This window comes from Salmo trutta, chromosome 5, assembly GCF_901001165.1.
Source record: "Salmo trutta chromosome 5, fSalTru1.1, whole genome shotgun sequence".
NCBI classification, from domain to species: Eukaryota; Metazoa; Chordata; class Actinopteri; order Salmoniformes; family Salmonidae; genus Salmo; species Salmo trutta.
Genome location: NC_042961.1, coordinates 9381915 through 9401517, shown reverse-complemented (window position 1 = coordinate 9401517; position 19603 = coordinate 9381915). Strand labels below are relative to the sequence as shown.

Sequence of the window (19603 nt, the reverse complement as noted above, 5' to 3'; positions counted from 1 at the left end):
CCACTGGCCACTTTATACAATGTTGGTAACCCATTGTAAAAAAGTGATAATGCCCTTGAAGCCGGTGTTTGGAGGATATATTGGCACGACTTGGTCTCAGGCCTAACAACACCCGTGCCAATATATCCTCAAAACGCTTCTCAGGCATTATCACTTAATTAAAGAGCACCCTTGTTCTCAATTCCACCCTGTGGTGACATGGCAGAGTAGCCTACTATGCAGTCTGAGTTGGGAAGAGGAATAGCCTTGTGTCTGTCACTGAGGCTGCTTGCCAACACACCCCATAAATGCTTTTACGGTTTTTAATTAGTTTATTATCATTTATTTATGCAAGTCTACAAATGCGAGGAAAGCTTTGATTTTACGTTAATGTCTGCCTGCCTCACTGAACCAAACAACAGGGAAGAATAAATATCCTCTCATTTTATACCTAATAGCTGGAGTGGTTTATTTCTGCTGAATACTCTGGGCAGGAATCAAGCCTTTAATTTCATGGATGGTTGTTCAACAATAAGGAAGAGATTAACCGTGCACCTACGTCAACACACACACAGACGAAAAACGTTGGAGGGGTAAAAAGGTGAAAGTCAAACTCAGTCAATATTGATTAAAGACAGCTAAGAAAGCTTTATTGAAGTTTCACTCCCTATTGATGTACTTCCTCTTACTTTACAGAAGGCCCTTTGATACATTGGCTCTGCTGAGTGCATATGAACAAACAACAACAAATCAACAACACCCACTGAATGAGAAGCCAAATATACCTGTGTTAATGAATCTTCATAAGCACTTGTGCACCATGTCCTGAGATGTCCATGTCCTCATATCTGCTAATGAAGCGGAAGGGAGCCTTGTCTCTGCACAATGTCTCTGACCATGTTGCGGCATCATGTTAATCATTAGCCTAAATATACTTTTTTAATGCACTGTGTTGAAGTGTTTGTTCTGTGTTTCAACTATGACATCACTAAAGAAATGAAAAATACATCTAGGTTATGATAATGACAAAAGACATTGTTGCTATTAAAAATAATTAGAATATATTTATATTATGATAAGTAGTAGTGGTGTTATCATGACTCTCATGCCACAGGGACTTGTATTATTAGCGACGCGCCGTTGCGCTGACAGAATGATTGACATTTCATCGCGCGCTCTGTGCGCCGCACCTGTTTTAATCCGGTAAAACTGGAAATCCGAAGCACAGCACACAGAGAGTCACCCGCGCACAGGTTGCAGATATACACACTCCTCATCCCACATTTATAGGATATACCGAAGACAGGGAGTCGACAAAGTGGGAGAGCAGGAACACGAGGCAGGTTATTCTAGTGCCTGCACCCAGCCGGAGATGCCAGGACTTTACAGCCGTTTCGGCATCATGTAGGACAGGATGAAGCCCTGCACACCCGTGTTGATTAGGAGGAGTGAAGTGGACAGAGTGACAGATGCTTCCTTGACCAACTCTTCAAATGTTGATGACCGAAGGATGGAGAAACAGACCTTGGTGACAGCTATCAGTTTGTCCATGAGCCTGGCGTCACTGGTGCTTCTCATCACCGCTATCATGACTGACCACTGGTACGAGACGGACACCACACGACACAGGCAGAACTGCGACCAGTTCGGGCCGGACGCCAACGAACACAAGAACCGGTTGATGCCCATCTATCAGCTGCCCCTGATGGACAGCAGCAATCCTCGGAGGAACCAGGCGCTGCTCCGAGCGATCCACGTCGGGAGTAGAGAGGAGCTCCTGGAAAACTGGAGGTCCATTTTGGGAATGGGAATTTTAGAAACGGAATGCGGGCGCCCTATTTTCTCCACTTACTCTGGACTTTGGAGGAAATGTTATTATCTAGGAAAGGACAAGGACATCGACAACCTCATATCCAAGGGTAAGAGATGCTGTGGGTTATTTGACCCCGGGCCCAGTGCGGTGCAGTGAAACCGCATCCCTTGGAGATATTACTTAACATCGAACCAATATATAGGCCGATAACTTTCCTGAAAGAAAGAGTAGGCCTATTTGTAAATGCATGCAACGCTGTTCAATGGTCATTTCAATTAATGATAGAATACATCCATTGATCTTTGAAGAAAACTCATGAGTTTATAGGCTACAACTGACTTAAACCCGTTATAACCCAAAATGTAGTTGTTTTTGTTGTAATTTCAGTGTTTGTAAACAAACGATGTGTAGCTTCAAAACATGTTTTAAACTATCATGTTGCCCTCGGAGATTCTGTGTGGGCCTAGCCCATCTGTAAGCCATGGTTGTGTATATTTGTGTCCATAACAAATCTATTCATTCGGATAACCATCCAGACCTCAGATAAGCTCTGTGATCTGTCAGAAATCAAGGTCATTACATTTGACCTGACACAAAAGGCATTCTAGGAAGCATTGGATGTGTTCAATATACATTATATTTCTATGATCCATATAATTTGCATGAGGATAGAACGTGATATTCATTTGAATATATGTGAATAGATAAACGGGTGCCTTCTGTACATAACATGCTCTGAACTCAATCAGTTGGAAACTTGCTCAAAAGCTCGAAATCGTGGAGTTGAGTTTGGTTAGCTAGGGTTCTCAAATAAACATTTTGTATACCAATTAATATAGTAAATGACAATAGAAATATCATTAGGCCAACTTTTTGTAATATTGCTATATAGTTTGCGGAAGGGGAGCAGGTCAGATCCCTGCCATACTTAATGCAACAATTCTACTGAGTTACAATTAATATAAGGAAATCAGTCAATTGAAATAAATGAATTAGGCCCTAATGTATGGATTTCACATGACTGGGCAGGGGTGCAGCCATGGGTGGGCCTGGGAGGGCACAAACCCTCACCACTTGGGAGCCAGGCCCAGCCAATCAGAAATAGTTTTTCCCTCAAAGGGATATATTACAGACAGAAATACCCCTCATTTTCATCAGCAGTCTGGGGAGCTGGTCTCAGACGACCCCACAAGTGAAGAAGCCTGATGTGGAGGTCCTGGGCAGGCGTGGTTACACGTGATCTGCAGTTGTGAGTCTGGTTGGACGTCCTGCCAAATTCAATAAAATGACATCGGAGGCAGCGTATGATAAAGAAAATAGCATTCAATTCTCTGGCAACAGCTCTGGTGGACTATCTTGCAGTCAGCAAGTCAATAGCATGTTTCCTCAAAACTTGAGACATTGGCGGCATTGTGTTGTGTTACAAAACTGCACATTTTTTGTGACCTTTTATTGTCCCCAGCACATGGTGCACCTGTATAATGATCATGCTGTTTAATCAGCTTCTTGATATGCCACGCCTGTCAGGTGGATGGATTATCTTGGCAAAAACAAAATGCTCACTAACAGTCATGTAAAAAAATGTGTGCACAAAATTTGAGAGAAATAAGCTTTTTGTGCGTATGGAACATTTCTGGGATCTTTTATTTCAGTTCATGAAACATGGGACCAACATCTACATGTTGCGTTTATATTGTTAGTTATCAGAGATGTAGTAGACCTATTGGGGTTGGTATGGCATTTCCACGCTTGGCTTTTACTAGTCTAGAGGAAGTAAAATCTGCCATCTTGTGGGTAAAATTCTAACTTACAGCCTCTAAAACCCTATTATGAAGTCTATTCACATGACATGTGGGTCTGAATATCAAAGTAAACCTTAACGTGTACGTGACTATACTATAGCAACTAATTATATAGAGTTAAGATGCTCGAATAAATCATGGCATTAAAGTGAAAGTAGACCCCCTTGGGCTTTATAAAGTCTAGAAATGAGTACAGCTTTTCTCAAGACAACTGTCCTTGAGAAACACTTGCCCTTTTCTATATTTTGGCCTTAACCTGATACACAATATGTTCACACAAGTTATTGTCTCTGTGCAGGTATAGCCCAGCGATGCACCATCATCAAGTACCATTTCTCCCAGCCCATACGGCTGCGCAACATCCCTCTCAACCTGACCCGCACCATCCAGCAGGACGAGTGGCACCTCTTACGTAAGATCCTTTTGTCATTATGAAGGAGGTTCCCTGATGGGCCTGATTCATTCAGACATCCTATTACTCTCCTACTACCTTCCATTCAAAAGGAGGGCATATATTCATTTACATGAATTACATTTAGCTGACACTAGAAAAGAGTGGTTACAGAGAGGGAAACAACTGTGTGCTCATCCTCTCCTCCTCTCCCTGATGTCAGACCTGCGGCGGATCACAGCAGGGTTTCTAGGCATGGCGGCAGCCGTTCTGTTGTGTGGCTGCATCGTGGCATCTGTCAGCTTCGCCTGGGAGAGGAGTCTCACTCAGCACGTCTCTGGGCTGCTCTTTCTCATGGCAGGTATTGTTAACCCCCCCCCCCAAAAAAATCACCTGATAGTGATAGTCTGTTTTCTTAAACAACTGATTTGTCTCTCACATTCTCCTCCTCTCTTTGCGGTCCCTCTTCCTTCTTAGGGACCTTCAGCATCATCTCCCTGTGTACCTACGCGGCCAACGTGTCCTACGACCTGGCCAGGGTCCCTCCCTTCATCTACGGGCTGCCTGCTGACGTGGAGCATGGCTACAGCTGGTCCAGCTTCTGTGCCTGGCTCAGTCTGGGGCTGACGGTGGTGTCTGGATGCCTGTGCACCACCTTCCCCATCCTCAGCTGTAGCAGCAGCAAAGCCCAGCAGGGCAAGGCTGCCCCAAACGCCAGTGTCTGACACACACTTTCCTGCGTTTGATATACACTTTGCTGTGTGTCACACACACACACACACACTGAGCTGCAGCAAGGGCTTGTAGGAAGAAAGAGTCTAATATGTCTGTGTCGGACATCCCCCTTTACTGTGTCGGACACCCCCCTTAACTGTGTCGGACATCCCCCTTTACGCTGTCAGACACACCCCTTTACGCTGTCAGACACATCTCTTACTGCATCTTTCACATCAACTCTGAGCCGTAGCAACAGCCAGCTGACCAAGCCCATCCCCAGACATCTGTCTGACACTGCTGCAGCAGGCGCCTGGGACTAACATTGACTCCTACATTTTCAGGGTGAAAACACTTCGGAGTGCTTCTACTAGACCCTGCATATAAATCTAGGTTACCTCCATGGAGCAAAACATGCTGGAATCATGAAAGTATTGAACCATCAATGTTAGCTACACCCCTGCATCCAGGCTTTGTCTGGGGCCTTTATGCAATTATGTCTGTGATTCAGCCTACTGCTACATTTCCACATTATATTTCCTATGTGTGATCAGAATTCAGTGTCATGCAAGTAACTGTCAAATCACTGGTGTGAAAACAGAGGCCTTGAAAGGAAAATAACTATAGAAAAGAAGATAGAATTTATAGATAGAGGTGACTCAAACTGACATTGATATGTACCCTGACCATAATGGATCAAGCAGAATATACTAGCAGATCTCTAACCAAAATTGTAAGGACATCCATCTGTGGATATTCATTAATCCTCTTATCAATGGACACAGACCAAACCCCTGTGCATCACCCCCCATCAATGGATATCAACCCCTGATCCTCCCAGTGGAACCTGAGATGAGTGTATTTACCTTAGTCTCAGTGGATGTATTCTGTAATCTAATCCCAGACAGTGAATCATTGTTGGATGTGAGTCGTGGTCTGATCGGGTAAATAGAGCTGCAGAATTTCAGACTCCTGAGAAGTGAAACTGAGGAACTCAAGAAATATGCATTATTTCCTTCCACCATTAACAAAGTACGTGGAATTATAGAATAAAAGTAGTAACAAAATTGGGTTTGACATTCTATGACATTTATGTATTTTGCTTCATTTTGTGGTAGTACAGTATACGTTGGTAAAATTATAACCATGCCAAATTGATATCGTGATTTTCTGTGTTTCACAGGTGGCATTGTCTTTGAAGTCTGTGTGAATGTCTCTTGAATCCAGTGTATCCATCTCCTAAAAAGTGTCACTCAGGCTCCACTATGCAGGGGTTGAGTGTGTGTATACAGTCAGGTCCACTGAGTGTGGTAGTAGCAGTCAGGATCTTGACATACTTGTGAATAAGAGCGTCTATAGCTCCCAGGCTCACTCTGTGGTAGCTTAGGGGCTGCAGTGAGGGGAAAAGGCTTGGGGTATGGGAGGGGTCCACATCACCTCCTAATCCCACCCCAGTCCCCTCTCCCTGGGTGTGTGAGGGTACTGGTCTGGGGGTTATGCTTTTCTTCAGCAGGGAGGAGAGCTGGGGACTAAGCAGCAAAACCAGGGTCCCACCCACACGGAGAACTCTGGAAAAACATGCATGTTTGATTGATTTATTTTAATCAATCAATAAGCAATTCCATTCTCAACTTTTGCTGTATCCTGAATGTTTATTTGAGCAATTATGAAATTGGGATACATGATACTACAGCTAGCTAAATACAATACCTTTCCATCTCTCTCACAATCACCGGAAGAGAGGCAGCCATGCCAGTCTTGGTGCCAAACTTCTTCCCAAAAGGGACATCACAGACAACGACATCCACACTACAGGAAGGCAGTGGAATCTCTTCACAGAAAGGAGGAAAACGAGGAGGAATGAATTAAATTAGGAAATCATGCAGAATCATTTACTGCATTGTGGGTAAACACATACCATAATGCCTACAGTATATCAGGGACAACTGCTACATGTATTAACCTGTTGGGGCTAGGGGGCAGTATTTTCACGGCTGGATAAAAAAAATGTACCCGATTTAATCTGGTTACTAATCCTACCCAGTAACTAGAATATGCATATACTTATTATATGGATAGACCCTAAAGTTTCTAAAACTGTTTGAATGGTGTCTGTGAGTATAACAGAACTCATTTGGCAGGCAAAACCCTGAGACAGATTCTGACAGGAAGTGGATACCTGATGTGTTGAATTGACTTTAAGCCTATGCCATTGAAAAACAAAGGGGCTGAGGAATGTTTTGGCACTTCCTATTGCTTCCACTAGATGTCACCAGCCTTTACAAAGTGTTTTGAGTCTTATACTGTGAGATCTGACCGAACAAGAGCCTTGGAACGGTGATGGCCCGTTAGACACCTGGCGTGCGAGTTCATGTTGGGTACTCTCGTTCCAATACGTTTTAAAAGAGAACCCAATCGTCCGCCTTGAATTTTATTCATGTTCTGGTTAAAAAAGGCACTAATGATTTATGCGATACAACGTTTGACCGAACGTAAATATATTTTTTCCGTTTGTGAAGTGAAGTGAAGTCCGGCTGGCTTAGATCATGTGCTAACAACACGGAGCTTTTTGGACATAAATGATGAGCTTTTCTGAACAAAACTACATTCGTTATGGACCTGGGATTCCTGGAAGTGACATCTGATGAAGAGAATCAAAGGTAATGGATTATTTACATAGTATTTTCGATTTTAGATCTCTCCAACATGGCGGTTAGTCTGTATCGCAAAGCGTATTTTTATGGGCGCAGTGCTCAGATTATTGCAAAGTGTGATTTCCCAGTAAGGTTATTTTTAAATCTGGCAATCCGGTTGCGTTCAAGAGATGTAAATCTATAATTCTTTGAATGACAATATAATATTTTACCAATGTTTTCTAATATTAATTAATTATTTTGTTGTGATGACTTGACTGCCGGTTATTGGAGGGAAACGATTTCCTGAACATCAACGCCATAGTAAAACGCTGTTTTTGGATATAAATATGAACTTGATAGAACTAAAAATGCATGCATTGTCTAACATAATGTCCTAGGAGTGTCATCTGATGGAGATTGTAAAAGGTTAGTGCATAATTTTAGCTGGTTTTCTGCTTTTGGTGACGCCTGTCTTTGAATTGACAATACATTACACACAGCTATTGTCAATGTACTCTCCTAACATAACCTAACTTTATGCTTTCGCCGTAAAGCCTTTTTGAAATCGGACAACGTGGTTAGATTAAGGAGATGTTTATCTTTCAAAGGGTGTAAGATAGTTGTATGTTTGAGAAATTTGAATTTTGACATTTATTTGGTTTCAAATTTGCCGCTCTTGAAATGCACCTGCTGCTGATAGGGTGCGCCACGGGTGGCACGCTAGCGTCCCAAATAGCCCCAAGAAGTTAAAACACCTAATTTGATCTACAGTACATACGTCAGAATTAACCACATTTTTATGTAGTCATATCATACATGACAAATGGTCATACATAAACGGCATACTTCACAATGACTCATGTGTAGTGGATTGGCATTCCTACCCTTGGATGATGCCTGCAGCAGCTGCACCCTATCCCCAAACTTTGCAAACTCCACATTCTGATCAGCTTTCACCAACTGAGACTCATCAATGTCCAGACCCAGGAAAAAGGCATCCTGTTTGGAGAAAAAAAACACTATGCATTTCTGAACAAAACAACATATATTTAAGTGGAATTATACAAATGTAATGGAATTAAAAAAAGGATCAGCATGTTTACAACTTTTTTCGGTCAATTACATCCCCTAACTGCATCCACATCAAAAAGCTAACAAGCATCCCACATGACATAAAATTCAAATGGATCAATATAAAAGGTTCCCTCAGAAGACTCACTTGATATTCATGTGCAGCTTCCAGTAGAATAGTTCCCACTCCACACATCGGGTCTATCACACAAGAGCCAGGCTGGTTGAGAGAGGAGAGAGAGAGAATACATTCAGAACACACCAGGCCAAGCAACGGTGTGAGAAGAGAACAAAATATTTGGTCCTTTTGATGTTGGCACAGAACCTCAGAACACAACCACACATCAAAGAGAGGAAGATGAGACCAAACACGTGAGCTGGAGAGAGGAACTCCTTCGGTGCCATGCGGTAGCTACAGTACCTTGATGTCTGACAGAGAGGCCATGGCCCAGGCTATAGTGGATCTCAGCCCAGTAGTCTTCATATAACTCCGGTTGGCTAAAGGAAGCCTGGTGAGAAAGAGGGAAGCATACACTATTACACATAGTCAACTAGAAGAGATATCCAGAAGGAAATAGACATTGAATACAATTGTCGACACAGAGGGCAAGAACAGGTTCTGATTATGTCACCAACCTGAGGAGAGGTATCCCGAGGACACAGTGGTCATCACTCATATACACATTCACCTACAGAGGAAACACATGATATAACAGTGCATTCGGAAAGTATTCTGACCCCTTGACTTTTTCCACATTTTGACACGTTACAGTATTATTCTAAATTGATTAAATTAATTACCTTCACACAATACCCCACAATGACAAAGCGAAAACAGGATTTTAGACATTTTTGCAAATTTATATATATAAAAAAAACATATTTATATAAGTATTCAGACCTTTTGCTATGAGACTCGAAATTGAGCTCAGGTGCATCCTGTTACCATTGATCATCCTTGAGATGTTTCTACAACTTGGAGTCCACCTGTGGTAAATTCAATTGATCGGACACGATTTCAAAAAGGCACACACCTGTCTAAAATAAGGTCCCACAGTTGACAGTGCATGTCAGAGCAAAAACCAAGCCATGAGGTCGAAGGAATTGTCCATAGAGCTCCGAGACAGGATTCTGTCGAGGCACAGATCTGGGGAAGGGTACCAAAACAGTTCTGCAGTATTTAAGGTCCCCAAGAACACAGTGGCCTCCATCATTCTTAAATGGAAGAAGTTTGGAACCACCAAGACTCTTCCTAGAGCTGGCCACCTGGCCAAACTGAGAAATCGGGGGAGAAGGGCCTTTGGTCAGGGAGGTGACCAAGAACCCTGATGGTCACTTTGAAAGAGCTACAGAGTTTCTCTGTGGCGATGGGAGAAACATGCAGAAGGACAACAATCTCTGCAGCAGTTCACCAATCAGGCCTTTATGGTATCGGCAGACGGAAGCCACTCCTCAGTAAAATGCACGACAGCCCACTTGGCGTTTGCCAAAAGGCATCTAAAGACACTCAGACCATGAGAAACAAGATTCTCCGGTCTGATGAAAGCAAGATTGAACTCTTTGGCATGAATGCCAAGCGTCACACCTGGAGGAAACCTGGCACCATCCCTACGGTGAAGCATGGTGGTGGCAGCATCATGCTGTGGGGGATGTATTTCAGGGGCAGGGACTGGGAGACTAGTCAGGATCGAGGGAAGGATGAACGGAGCACACTACAGAGAGATCCTTGATGAAAACCTGATCCAGAGCGCTCAGGACCTCAGAACTGGGGTGAAGGTTCACCTCAAGCAGCATGACACATCTCCTTCGCATAGAGTTGATCAGGCTGTTGATTGTGGTCTGTGGAATTTTGTCCCACTCCTCTTCAATGGCTGTGCGAAGTTGCTGGATATTGGCGGGAACTGGAACACGCTGTTGTACTTGTTGACCCAGAGAATCCCAAACATACTCAATAGGTGACATGTCTGGTGAGTATGTAGGCCATGGAAGAAAATCTAATTTTATTTGTCACAGGCGCCAAATACAACACCTTACCGTGAAATACTTACTTATAAGCCCTTAACCAACAATGCAGTTAAGAAAACAGAGTTAAGAACATATTTACTGGGATATTTTCAGCTTGCAGGAATTGTGTACAGACCCTTGTGTACAGACATGGGGTTGTGCATTCTCATGCTGAAACATGAGTTGATGGTGGCAGATGAATGGCATGACAATGGGACTCAGGATCTCGTCACGGCATCTCTGTGCTTTCAAATTGCCATCGATAAAATGCAATTGTGTTCATTGTCCATACCATAACCCCACAGCTACCATTGGGCACTCTGTTCACAACGTTGGCATCAGCAAACAGCTCTCTCACACGACACCATACACGTGGTCTTTGTTCTGTGTATAAACAGTATATTCTACATGCCTGACTGCAGAAAAGTTAAATGGACGTTTACACTTGGCATGGTCAGACAAAGAAATATGAGAATCTCCTCACAGGTTGTGGTAATCATCCAATTATGGTTATGGCAAAATTAATATAACCTCCAGATTACCTTCATGTTAGGTTGATGACCATGTATGGTTCATATTACCTCCAGATCTGGTTTCCTCAGGTCCACTCTCCAGCCCAGCTGTCTGCTCGCCGCTGTTCCAATGATCCTACTCAGATCCTAGACAGACACCATCACAAACAGGACAAAGTCAAATCCTCCTCTATCACCTCATAAAAAAAACACAATAACCTGAAACCTTCCAGACTAAACACCTGTTCTTATACGCATTTTCCATTAAGAAGAAAAGATGAGACAAATACCTTCTCTCCTCTAAAGTGCATACCTGGGGAGAGAAACGTCTGGACAGGGCTCCACTGCACCGACAGCTCACTCTGAAAGACACTGTGGATGTCTTCCTGTCACGGCTGCCTTCTATACGGTCCTCTTCAACTTTGTCCCCTGCAACACAGTTTACACTTCCAGAGTCTTCTGTTGATGAAATGTGATCCTTGCTTGGTCCCAATTCTCGTCTCTCTCCCTCTAGTCCCAGCTTCTGTGCTCCATTTGGTCCGTCACAAGTTGACCCCTCAACGCCACTCTCTTTCGCCTCCTCTTCCTCCCTCTTCCTCTTCCTCCCTGGTAGGGCCACGCTCAAGGTACAGTCGCTTCTCATCATCAGGTCTCTCTGCAGGCATCTCCATGACAACACAGCTCTGGTCCAGTCACTTCCATCACCCATGAGCCTTGACTGGATACCAGATGGTGTTTTAGCTGAGTGTGACAGAAAAGTAAATACAGTGAAAATATAAAGTCCTGTGCAAACCATTTAATTGCAGCCTCATACTTTTAATCAGAGAGGATAAATATTCATACAGAATATTTGGTAGGCTTACCTGTATGGGCCGAGAGGGGGGAGTGTCGCTTTAGAAGTAGAAACAGCCTCTCTGCAGATTTCAGCTCCCTCACTTGCTTTATTTCAAAAGAGGTGGTGAAGAACACTTTTCCAGGGATGTGATCCACCTACACAATACACATTATTTAGTGCAAACTAAGAATTCCCTAACATAAAATCATATCAACAACATGAAATGACCACTTGTTAATAAGAAAGGATTAATACAGAGCCAAAATTTACGATTGGCTTTTTTCAAAGTAGCCAACCTTTGCAATATGCATGCGCAGTCAGCGGCCTGGCTTCCAGCTAGTTAAGAGGAATACCATTTTATATAAACGGTATTACTTTATTGTCTAGTGTTTTAGAGAAATTCATTGCACATTATTACTAACGTTAGCTACACTAATACTGTAGCCTGGAACTAACTTATGTCTTGACTACTCACATCTTTGGCTGCAAGTTTGGTCTTCACCTCCTGAATCAGGAAATGCTCCATGCCGTTCCCTGCGGTGCAATAGAACTGTAGAGCAGCACACTGACAATTTGAGTCGTTCATACTGTCGAGTTTAGAATTGCTAAACTATAAAAGTAAAACTCGAAATCTCCATGCCAGTACCTACGTGGGCTGCCATGTTGCTTTGTTTACACGGAAACGGAAATACAGGACAGAGGCAGCTGGTTATTTCCTGCGCTGACCAGCAGAGGTTGCTTTAGCACTACAAAAGAGCCTCAATAACACAACTGACAATTGCTAGTTACCACAACCACAAAGTCATAAACCCCGCCTATTTCTAAAATGTATCATCAAAGTTATTTTAAACCTAACCTTAACCACACTGTTAACCTTATGCCTAACACTAACCTTAGATTAAGATCAAAAAGCAATTTTGTGTTTTCATACATTTTTACGATATAGCCAACTTTGACTGTGGCAACTATTGATAACCCTGAGAGTTGGGTTATACAAGTGAATAATGCCAGGTAAGGACATTTACGAATGTTTCTGTGTATCATCCTTTGAATGTGCCAGAGTTGCTCATACCTTTTCATGTAGATTTGCATGATCCCATAGAAGGCATCCAAATAAAATGGCATCCAAATAAAATGGATGAACTGTTTGGGAGAGTGTTGTAAGTTGAGCCCTTTTTTACATTCAGTATGACTCCGTCAAGGGAAATATAATATTATTTCTAACAAAAATATCTACATAGATTTCAGGATGTTGTGTATTCCTGGAAATAAACATGACCGTTTTCAAAACATAGCTTGTGAAGAAAAGTTTTTAAAAGTATCTTGGTACATCTTACCTCGTGTTTGGGGTAAGTTGAAAATAAGGACGGTAAGTTGAGAGCCCTACACTTTTCTGTACTGTATTAAATATTACCTTTTGAAAACTATGTCTATCTTTATTTCCCAAACACAATTCAACACAATCACAATCAATTTTTTTGTCTTTAAATCATTTTCTTAATCATCATCTTTTAACACAGGCGTAACACCCAAAAACATTGTACTTTTTTAAACACTTAACAAAGGGCAGGCCCTGGGGTTACCTTATATCCCAGCGATAATGCCTTGCATTAGTAAACACTTACATTTGCTCATCTTACCCCATGGCCATTGGCCAAACTTACCCTGTGGCCATTGGCTCAACTTACCCCATGGCCATTGGCTCAACTTACCCCAAGGCAAACATTTGAACTATATTAGCCCCTACAGTTACAAGGATGCACTTCATGCTCGGGTTTAGGACTTCATGTTGAAGCTAATAGAGACCCCAACTGATGTATAGAACAATCTTAAAATGATCTACTTTGGTTTAGATACCAGCATCAGGAAAACTCTAACACAATAAATTAATTTGACCTGACAATTTTTTCCATGTGGTTTCTTCCTTTACAGATGACCTCTTCCTAAATATTTGGTCAAATTATACATTTTGTGTATGGTTTCCTAGAAACAAGGGGTGGCTCAACTAACCTTTTGGCTCAACTTACCCCACTCTTCCCTAAACAGGCTTCCATAATGTCTCTGGCATTGAAAGCAATGATTATTTGGGGGAACTTTTTCTTAATCTTTTCAACTCTCAATCACCATGAATCTCCCTCTGTGACAGTCTTTGCTAAAGCACAGAATGTTTCACTGACATTCTGAACAGCTGTTCTGACATGCTGAGAAGACATGTGCATACTTGCATATTCAAGTGTTGTCATCTCTCTGAAATGTGTTTGTTTTGTTTAAATATCTAGGCCTACTTCCATAGTTCTGACATGTGCATTAGATTGAATGAACACAAAAAAAAAAAAAAAATTGTGTCTTACAATAGAAGGACCCTTGTTGCAATAAATTCCTCAAACCTGATAGAAAGAGCTTGCCTGTAATTTATGGGCTAATAACAACGTAACATTGTATAACATTATTGTAAGATTAACATTTGACAGAATTAGTTACAATTCAGTCAAATGGGATAGACCTATTTTTTTCTTCAAAATGTCTGACGAAGGCCCCTCTTCCTGGTTGAGAGTAGTTGACTTGAAAGTGTATCTCTGGACACCGTATGTAATATATACTGATTGTACAAAACATTAATAACACCTGCTCTTTCCATGACATAGACTGACCAGGTGAATCCAGGTGAAAGCTATGATCCCTTCTTGATGTCACTTGTTAAATCCACTTCAATCAGTGTAGATGAAGGGAAGGAGACAGGTTAAATAAGTATTTTTAAGTCTTGAGACATGGATTGTGTATGTGTGCCATTCAGAGGGTGAATGTGCAAGACAAAATATTTAAGTGCCTTTGAATGGGGTATGGTAGTAGGTACCAGGCGCACTGGTTTGTGTCAAGAACTGCAACGCTGCTGGGTGTCACGTCCTGACCATAGAGAGCTCGTATTTTTCTATGGTAGAGTAGGTCAGGGCGTGACTGGGGGGTTTTGTCTAGTTTGTTTATTTCTATATTTGGTTCTAGTTTATTTTTTCTATGTTGGGTTTTTTGTCTAGTTAAAATTTTCTATGTTGTGTTCTAGGTTATTTTTTCTAGGTTGGGGTTTTCGTATGATTCCCAGTTAGAGGTAGCTGGTCATCGTTGTCTCTAATTGGGGATCATATTTAAGTTGTTGTTTTTCCCACTAGTGGGAGATTATTTTGAGTTTATGCATGTAGCACCTCTTCGTCACGGTTTGTTGTTTTTGTTTATAGTTTGTCTGTCTTGCGTAGTTTCACATAGAAATAAAGATGTGGAACGATACACACGCTGCGCCTTGGTCTCTTTCATACGACAGCCGTGACACAGGGGTTTTTCACGCTCAACAGTTTCCTGTGTGTATCAAGAATGGTCCACCACCCAAAGGACATCCAGCCTTGGACATCCAACTTGACACAACTGTGGGAAGCATTGGAGTCAACATGTGCCAGCATCCCTTTGTAACGACACCTTGTAGAGTCCATGCCCGACAAATTGAGACTGTTCTGACAGGGTGAAGATGCTCTTAATGTTTTGTACACTCCATGTATATTAATAACGCCATTTAGCAGACACTTTTATCCAATGCGACTTTCAGGGATGCATGCATTTTACCTTTTTTAAATCTTTATTTTAACAGGGAAAACAGACTGAGACCTGGATCTCTTTTACGGCTGTGCCCTGTGTAAACATGTTGACATGTACAGTTTTAGGCATACAGACAAGAACATTTCAAACATACAAAACAAAGACACAATTCAACAGAAACAATCACAGACAACATCATATTGATCCTCCATAACATTTTTGAAATGGGCAAGGGACACCAGAGTGTCTAACTTAAGTTGGATCTGCAGTTTGTTCCATAAATAAGGTGCAAAGGAACTAAAGGCAGTCCTACCCAACTCTGTGGAGACCGCAGGAGTCTCTAATGTAATCCACATCTGTGATCTGGTTTTAAAATTAGTATATCTAGTGGAAATTAATGACGATATATATGGAGGTAGTTTTAAAAGAAGTGCTTTATAAATAAACAAGAGAGCATGTTGCTCTCGCCTCACAGATAGAGAGGCCCAACCCACATGTTGATATAGGATACAGTGATGAGTTTTGTAACTATCACCCGTGATAAACCTGAGTGCACAATGGTAAATAGCATCCAGTGGTTTTAATGTGTTTGCCGATGCATGCATATAGATAATATCACCATAATCTAAAACGGACATAAAAGTAGCCTGCACAATTTGTTTTCTATTTACAGAGGACAGACAAGCCCTGTTTCTGTAAAGGAACCCTATTTTGAATTTGAGCTTTTTTCCCAATTCAGTAACATGTTTTTTAAAAGAAAGCCTATCATCTAACCATACCCCTAAGTATTTATATGCAGAGACCTGTTTGATTTAAGTACCATCCAAGCTAGTGATTACAAAAGTGTTTCTAACTGAGAGTTCAGACCTAGAAAAAAACATGACATTTGTTTTCTTAGCGTTTAAAACAAGTTTTAGCTGTAAAAGAGACCCCTGTAGTATCCTAAAACCCTTTAAGTAACTGTAAGGGGTCAGACTTGACCCCGTCGACCATGACGGCCTGAGTTCTATCTTTAAGATAGTCATAAAACCATCGGCAGGCATCAGTGCCCAGTCCTGTAGATGACAGCTTACTCAAAAGGATAGCATGGTCTACAGTGTCAAAAGCTTTTGACAAATCTACAAACAACGCAGCACAGTGCTTTCTATCATCTAAGGCATTTGCAATATAATTTACAACAAGCTTAGCGGTCGGGTGGGTCCAGCGGGAATCAAACCCACAAACCTTGGTGTTGCAAGTGCCATGCTTAATCTACTGAGCAACACAGGACCACCATCTAACAATGGGTTATCATCTTGTTGTCTTTGAATGGAAACAATTTTTTTTCAGAATCACTGGAGCAGATTGTTCTAATAACAAAGCTCTAATAATCGTGGCAGGAAGTCATGTTCTATTTGAACAACACCAATTTATATTTGAACATGTTCTATTTGACATCTAGGCCTACATCTCTGCATGTTTCTCCTGCTAGTTAATTCTTTATAAATTCTAATTTCAGACTCTCTTCATCAGTGCGTAATATTAGATGTATCCATGTAGAAACGAAACATTAATACTGTTTCACGAGCTGCCATTTGAAATAATTAGCTTCACTCTTCTGGTTAAATGCTACATTGTTTAAAATGGTGGACCAGCCTTAGAACTGGCATGATCTATCGCTCTGCATTAACTCGTCTTTATTTTCTATGCCCCATAAAACAAAGAAGGGAACAGAGAGTACAGAGGACTAACTGGGAGAGTAGCTATAAGGAAACAACAGGGCAATCATACAACTTCATCGCCACGGCTAATTACTGCATATTAGTTGTAAAATCTTTATGCACTGTTAGGGGTAAATAAACTCTGAGTGAGCTGTCTTCACTATAATGACATTGTTTTACTGATTAATTAATCCGCCATTTTGATAAGCTGAGTTAATCTCTTTGGGGCCTGTATTGTATGTCTGACTGGACACCAAGGGCCATACAAACCAATTAAATTTTATTTCGCTCTGAGCCTCATTCTCCAACATTACACTTCATCAAGCGATCTCAGTGTCTATCCCATCTCTACTAACCACGTCCTGTCCTGCCCTTTACAAGCTGTAACGTAGCCTCAGAGACTGGCTGAGACAAGACACACAACTCTCTCTCTCTCTCTCTCTCTCTCTCTCTCCCCATGTTTGCGTGTTTTAATACTGGGTTGCACTCCCCCCCCACCCCTTTTGCCCTCAGAACAGCCTCAATTTGTCAGGGCATACTCTACAAGGTGTCCCTATAGGGATGCTGGCCCATGTTGACTCCTATGCTTCCCACAGTTGTGGCAAGTTGGCTGGATGTCCTTTGGGTGGTGGACCATTCTTGATACATACGGGAAACTGTTGAGTGTGAAAAATCCAGCAGTGCTGCAGTTCTTGACACAAACCGGTACTCCTGGCACCTACCACTATACCCTGTTCAAATGCACTTAAATGTTTTGTCTTGCCCATTCACCCTCTGAATGGCACACATACACAATCCATGTCTCAATTGTCTCAAGGCATAAAAATCCTCCTTCAACCTGTCTCCCCTTTATCTACACTGATTGAAGTGGATTTAACAGGTGACATCAATAAGGGATCATATGTTGCACCTGGATTCACTTGGTCAGTCTATATCATGGAAAGAGCAGGTGTTCTTAATGTTTTGTATGATAGTGTACGTTCCAACTATGACCATAGAGGAGAAAACAATGTGATTTATATTGTGCTTACTGAATGAAGTTAAAAGTCAGCTAGCCATTCAGACCAGCCGTACTGATGTAACCTTAGTTATTAACTACATGAGTGGTCTGCAGCCAGCTTTGATCCACTACAGTGTAAAAACACAACCCAATTATCTTCCTTTCATTACACTGAACAGTAATGGGATACAAAATAAAATAATACTATACCTGACAAATTTGTGAAATGTATGGGCATTATTAATGCTGTAATTCCCTTATTCTTTAGTTTGACGGTACATTTTCTGAAACGTTAAAAATCTCTTGAACTGTCGAGCAGTACAGTATATCCACAAAACAACTTGCATATTGACTCAGTGGGTGATTTACATTGAAAGCGGGGGCCTTAAGAGGCGTAATCAGTTGAAATGGCAGTAAATGGCTAGGTGTGAGTGTACCCAGAGTCTGGGTAATGACTGAGCACATTCATTGTGAAGGTGAGTGACTCATGTTGATTACAGGGTCTGAGCCAATTTCCATGCTCGGCTTCCTGCTAAGCAGCTCTGTTCAGCGTTTGTATAGCACTGCCTCCCCACTTCATGTTCACATGGAAATGAGACCTTTCACTTTGGTAGAGAGAGAGAGAGAGAGAGAGAGAGAGAGAGAGGACAGCGAAGACGTGACAGTGATGCACAATATCAGAAGGATTTCGGAAGGGAGTGTTTGCAGAGAGACCAGATACAATGAACCATGTGCGGCTGTTCATGTTTGTAGAACAGATTGCTGTAATGTCACTATTGTCATCCAGAGTGATAGTATCATTGCTACTGCTCAGATCATACCCTCTGGTCTAGTGTCTACCGTCTTGATGTTCCTTACTCTAGTATTGCTCTGGCCTTTGCACATTCAGATTGCTGTCATTATCACCACTGCTAACATAGTGTAATATAGACAATTCCCATCAACTGGATGAGTCACCATTTATAGTTTGGTCTGGTGGAAATTATCCAACTGACTCGATTATGTAGATGTGTAAAAATGATCTTGTAGAATAATAAACTGCATGTATCAATTTGACTCCATTACTATGTGAATGCTATAGGCCCATACTCATATCCAATGGGTATAGCCAAGGTTGCGAGCCTTGTGTCACCACTCAAAATAATACTATAAAATGCACGTGTCTAGGTTTACCTTTATGCAATTATTAGAGGCTAAGGAACAAAGCGCTAATATGTTGCAATCAATGTCCTAGCATTAAATGATTGAGTTCACTTTAGCTCCAGTGGAGGCTCCTCAGAGAAGGAAGGGGAGGATTATGAGTGATTATGACATCTGCAGTGCATAAAGTGTGGTGAGTAGTTGAGTCAAAGAGAGAGAAAGACAATAGTTGAACAGTTTTGTACAAATTAATGTATTCCAAAATGAAGGAGAAGCAAGAGAGAGAGAGAGAGAGATAGAGAGAGATTTAGCCTTTTTTTCCCCGTTTCAGTTTCACTTACTTAGCTAGCAAATGCAGCTGGCTAGTTTAGCTTACTTAAACAGCCGGCTCAAACAAAGGAATGCTATGTTAGCTAGCTGGCTA

At 41.7% G+C, this 19603-nt stretch overlaps 2 protein-coding genes across 4 annotated transcripts; one reads left to right on the top strand and one right to left on the bottom strand.

The window, feature by feature from the left end:
• The first annotated feature begins 1118 nt into the window (after positions 1–1118).
• LOC115193620 (transmembrane protein 178A) lies at positions 1119–5766 on the top strand. The gene is made up of 4 exons (XM_029752440.1): positions 1119–1898; positions 3893–4006; positions 4209–4346; positions 4463–5766. Exons 1-4 carry the CDS (start codon positions 1394–1396, stop codon positions 4708–4710), a joined length of 1005 nt encoding a protein of 334 aa, XP_029608300.1. The 5' UTR covers positions 1119–1393; the 3' UTR covers positions 4711–5766.
• Positions 5767–5771: 5 nt separating this feature from the next.
• Positions 5772–18356, bottom strand: thumpd2 (THUMP domain containing 2). 3 transcript variants are annotated; one of them, XM_029752438.1, is made up of 11 exons: positions 18250–18356; positions 12233–12307; positions 11786–11912; positions 11236–11663; positions 10992–11069; positions 9043–9095; positions 8828–8915; positions 8555–8626; positions 8220–8334; positions 6410–6530; positions 5772–6267 (listed from the first exon to the last, which is right to left on the bottom strand). In XM_029752438.1, the coding sequence occupies exons 2-11, from the start codon at positions 12281–12283 to the stop codon at positions 5949–5951; spliced, it is 1452 nt and encodes a 483-aa protein (XP_029608298.1). In that variant the 5' UTR covers positions 12284–12307; positions 18250–18356; the 3' UTR covers positions 5772–5948. The 3 variants fall into 3 exon arrangements, with proteins under 3 accessions (XP_029608298.1, XP_029608299.1, XP_029608297.1); XM_029752439.1 differs by lacking the exon at positions 18250–18356 and adding an exon at positions 12404–12470; XM_029752437.1 differs by lacking the exon at positions 18250–18356 and having other exon boundaries at positions 12233–12465.
• Between the last annotated feature and the right edge of the window lie 1247 nt (positions 18357–19603).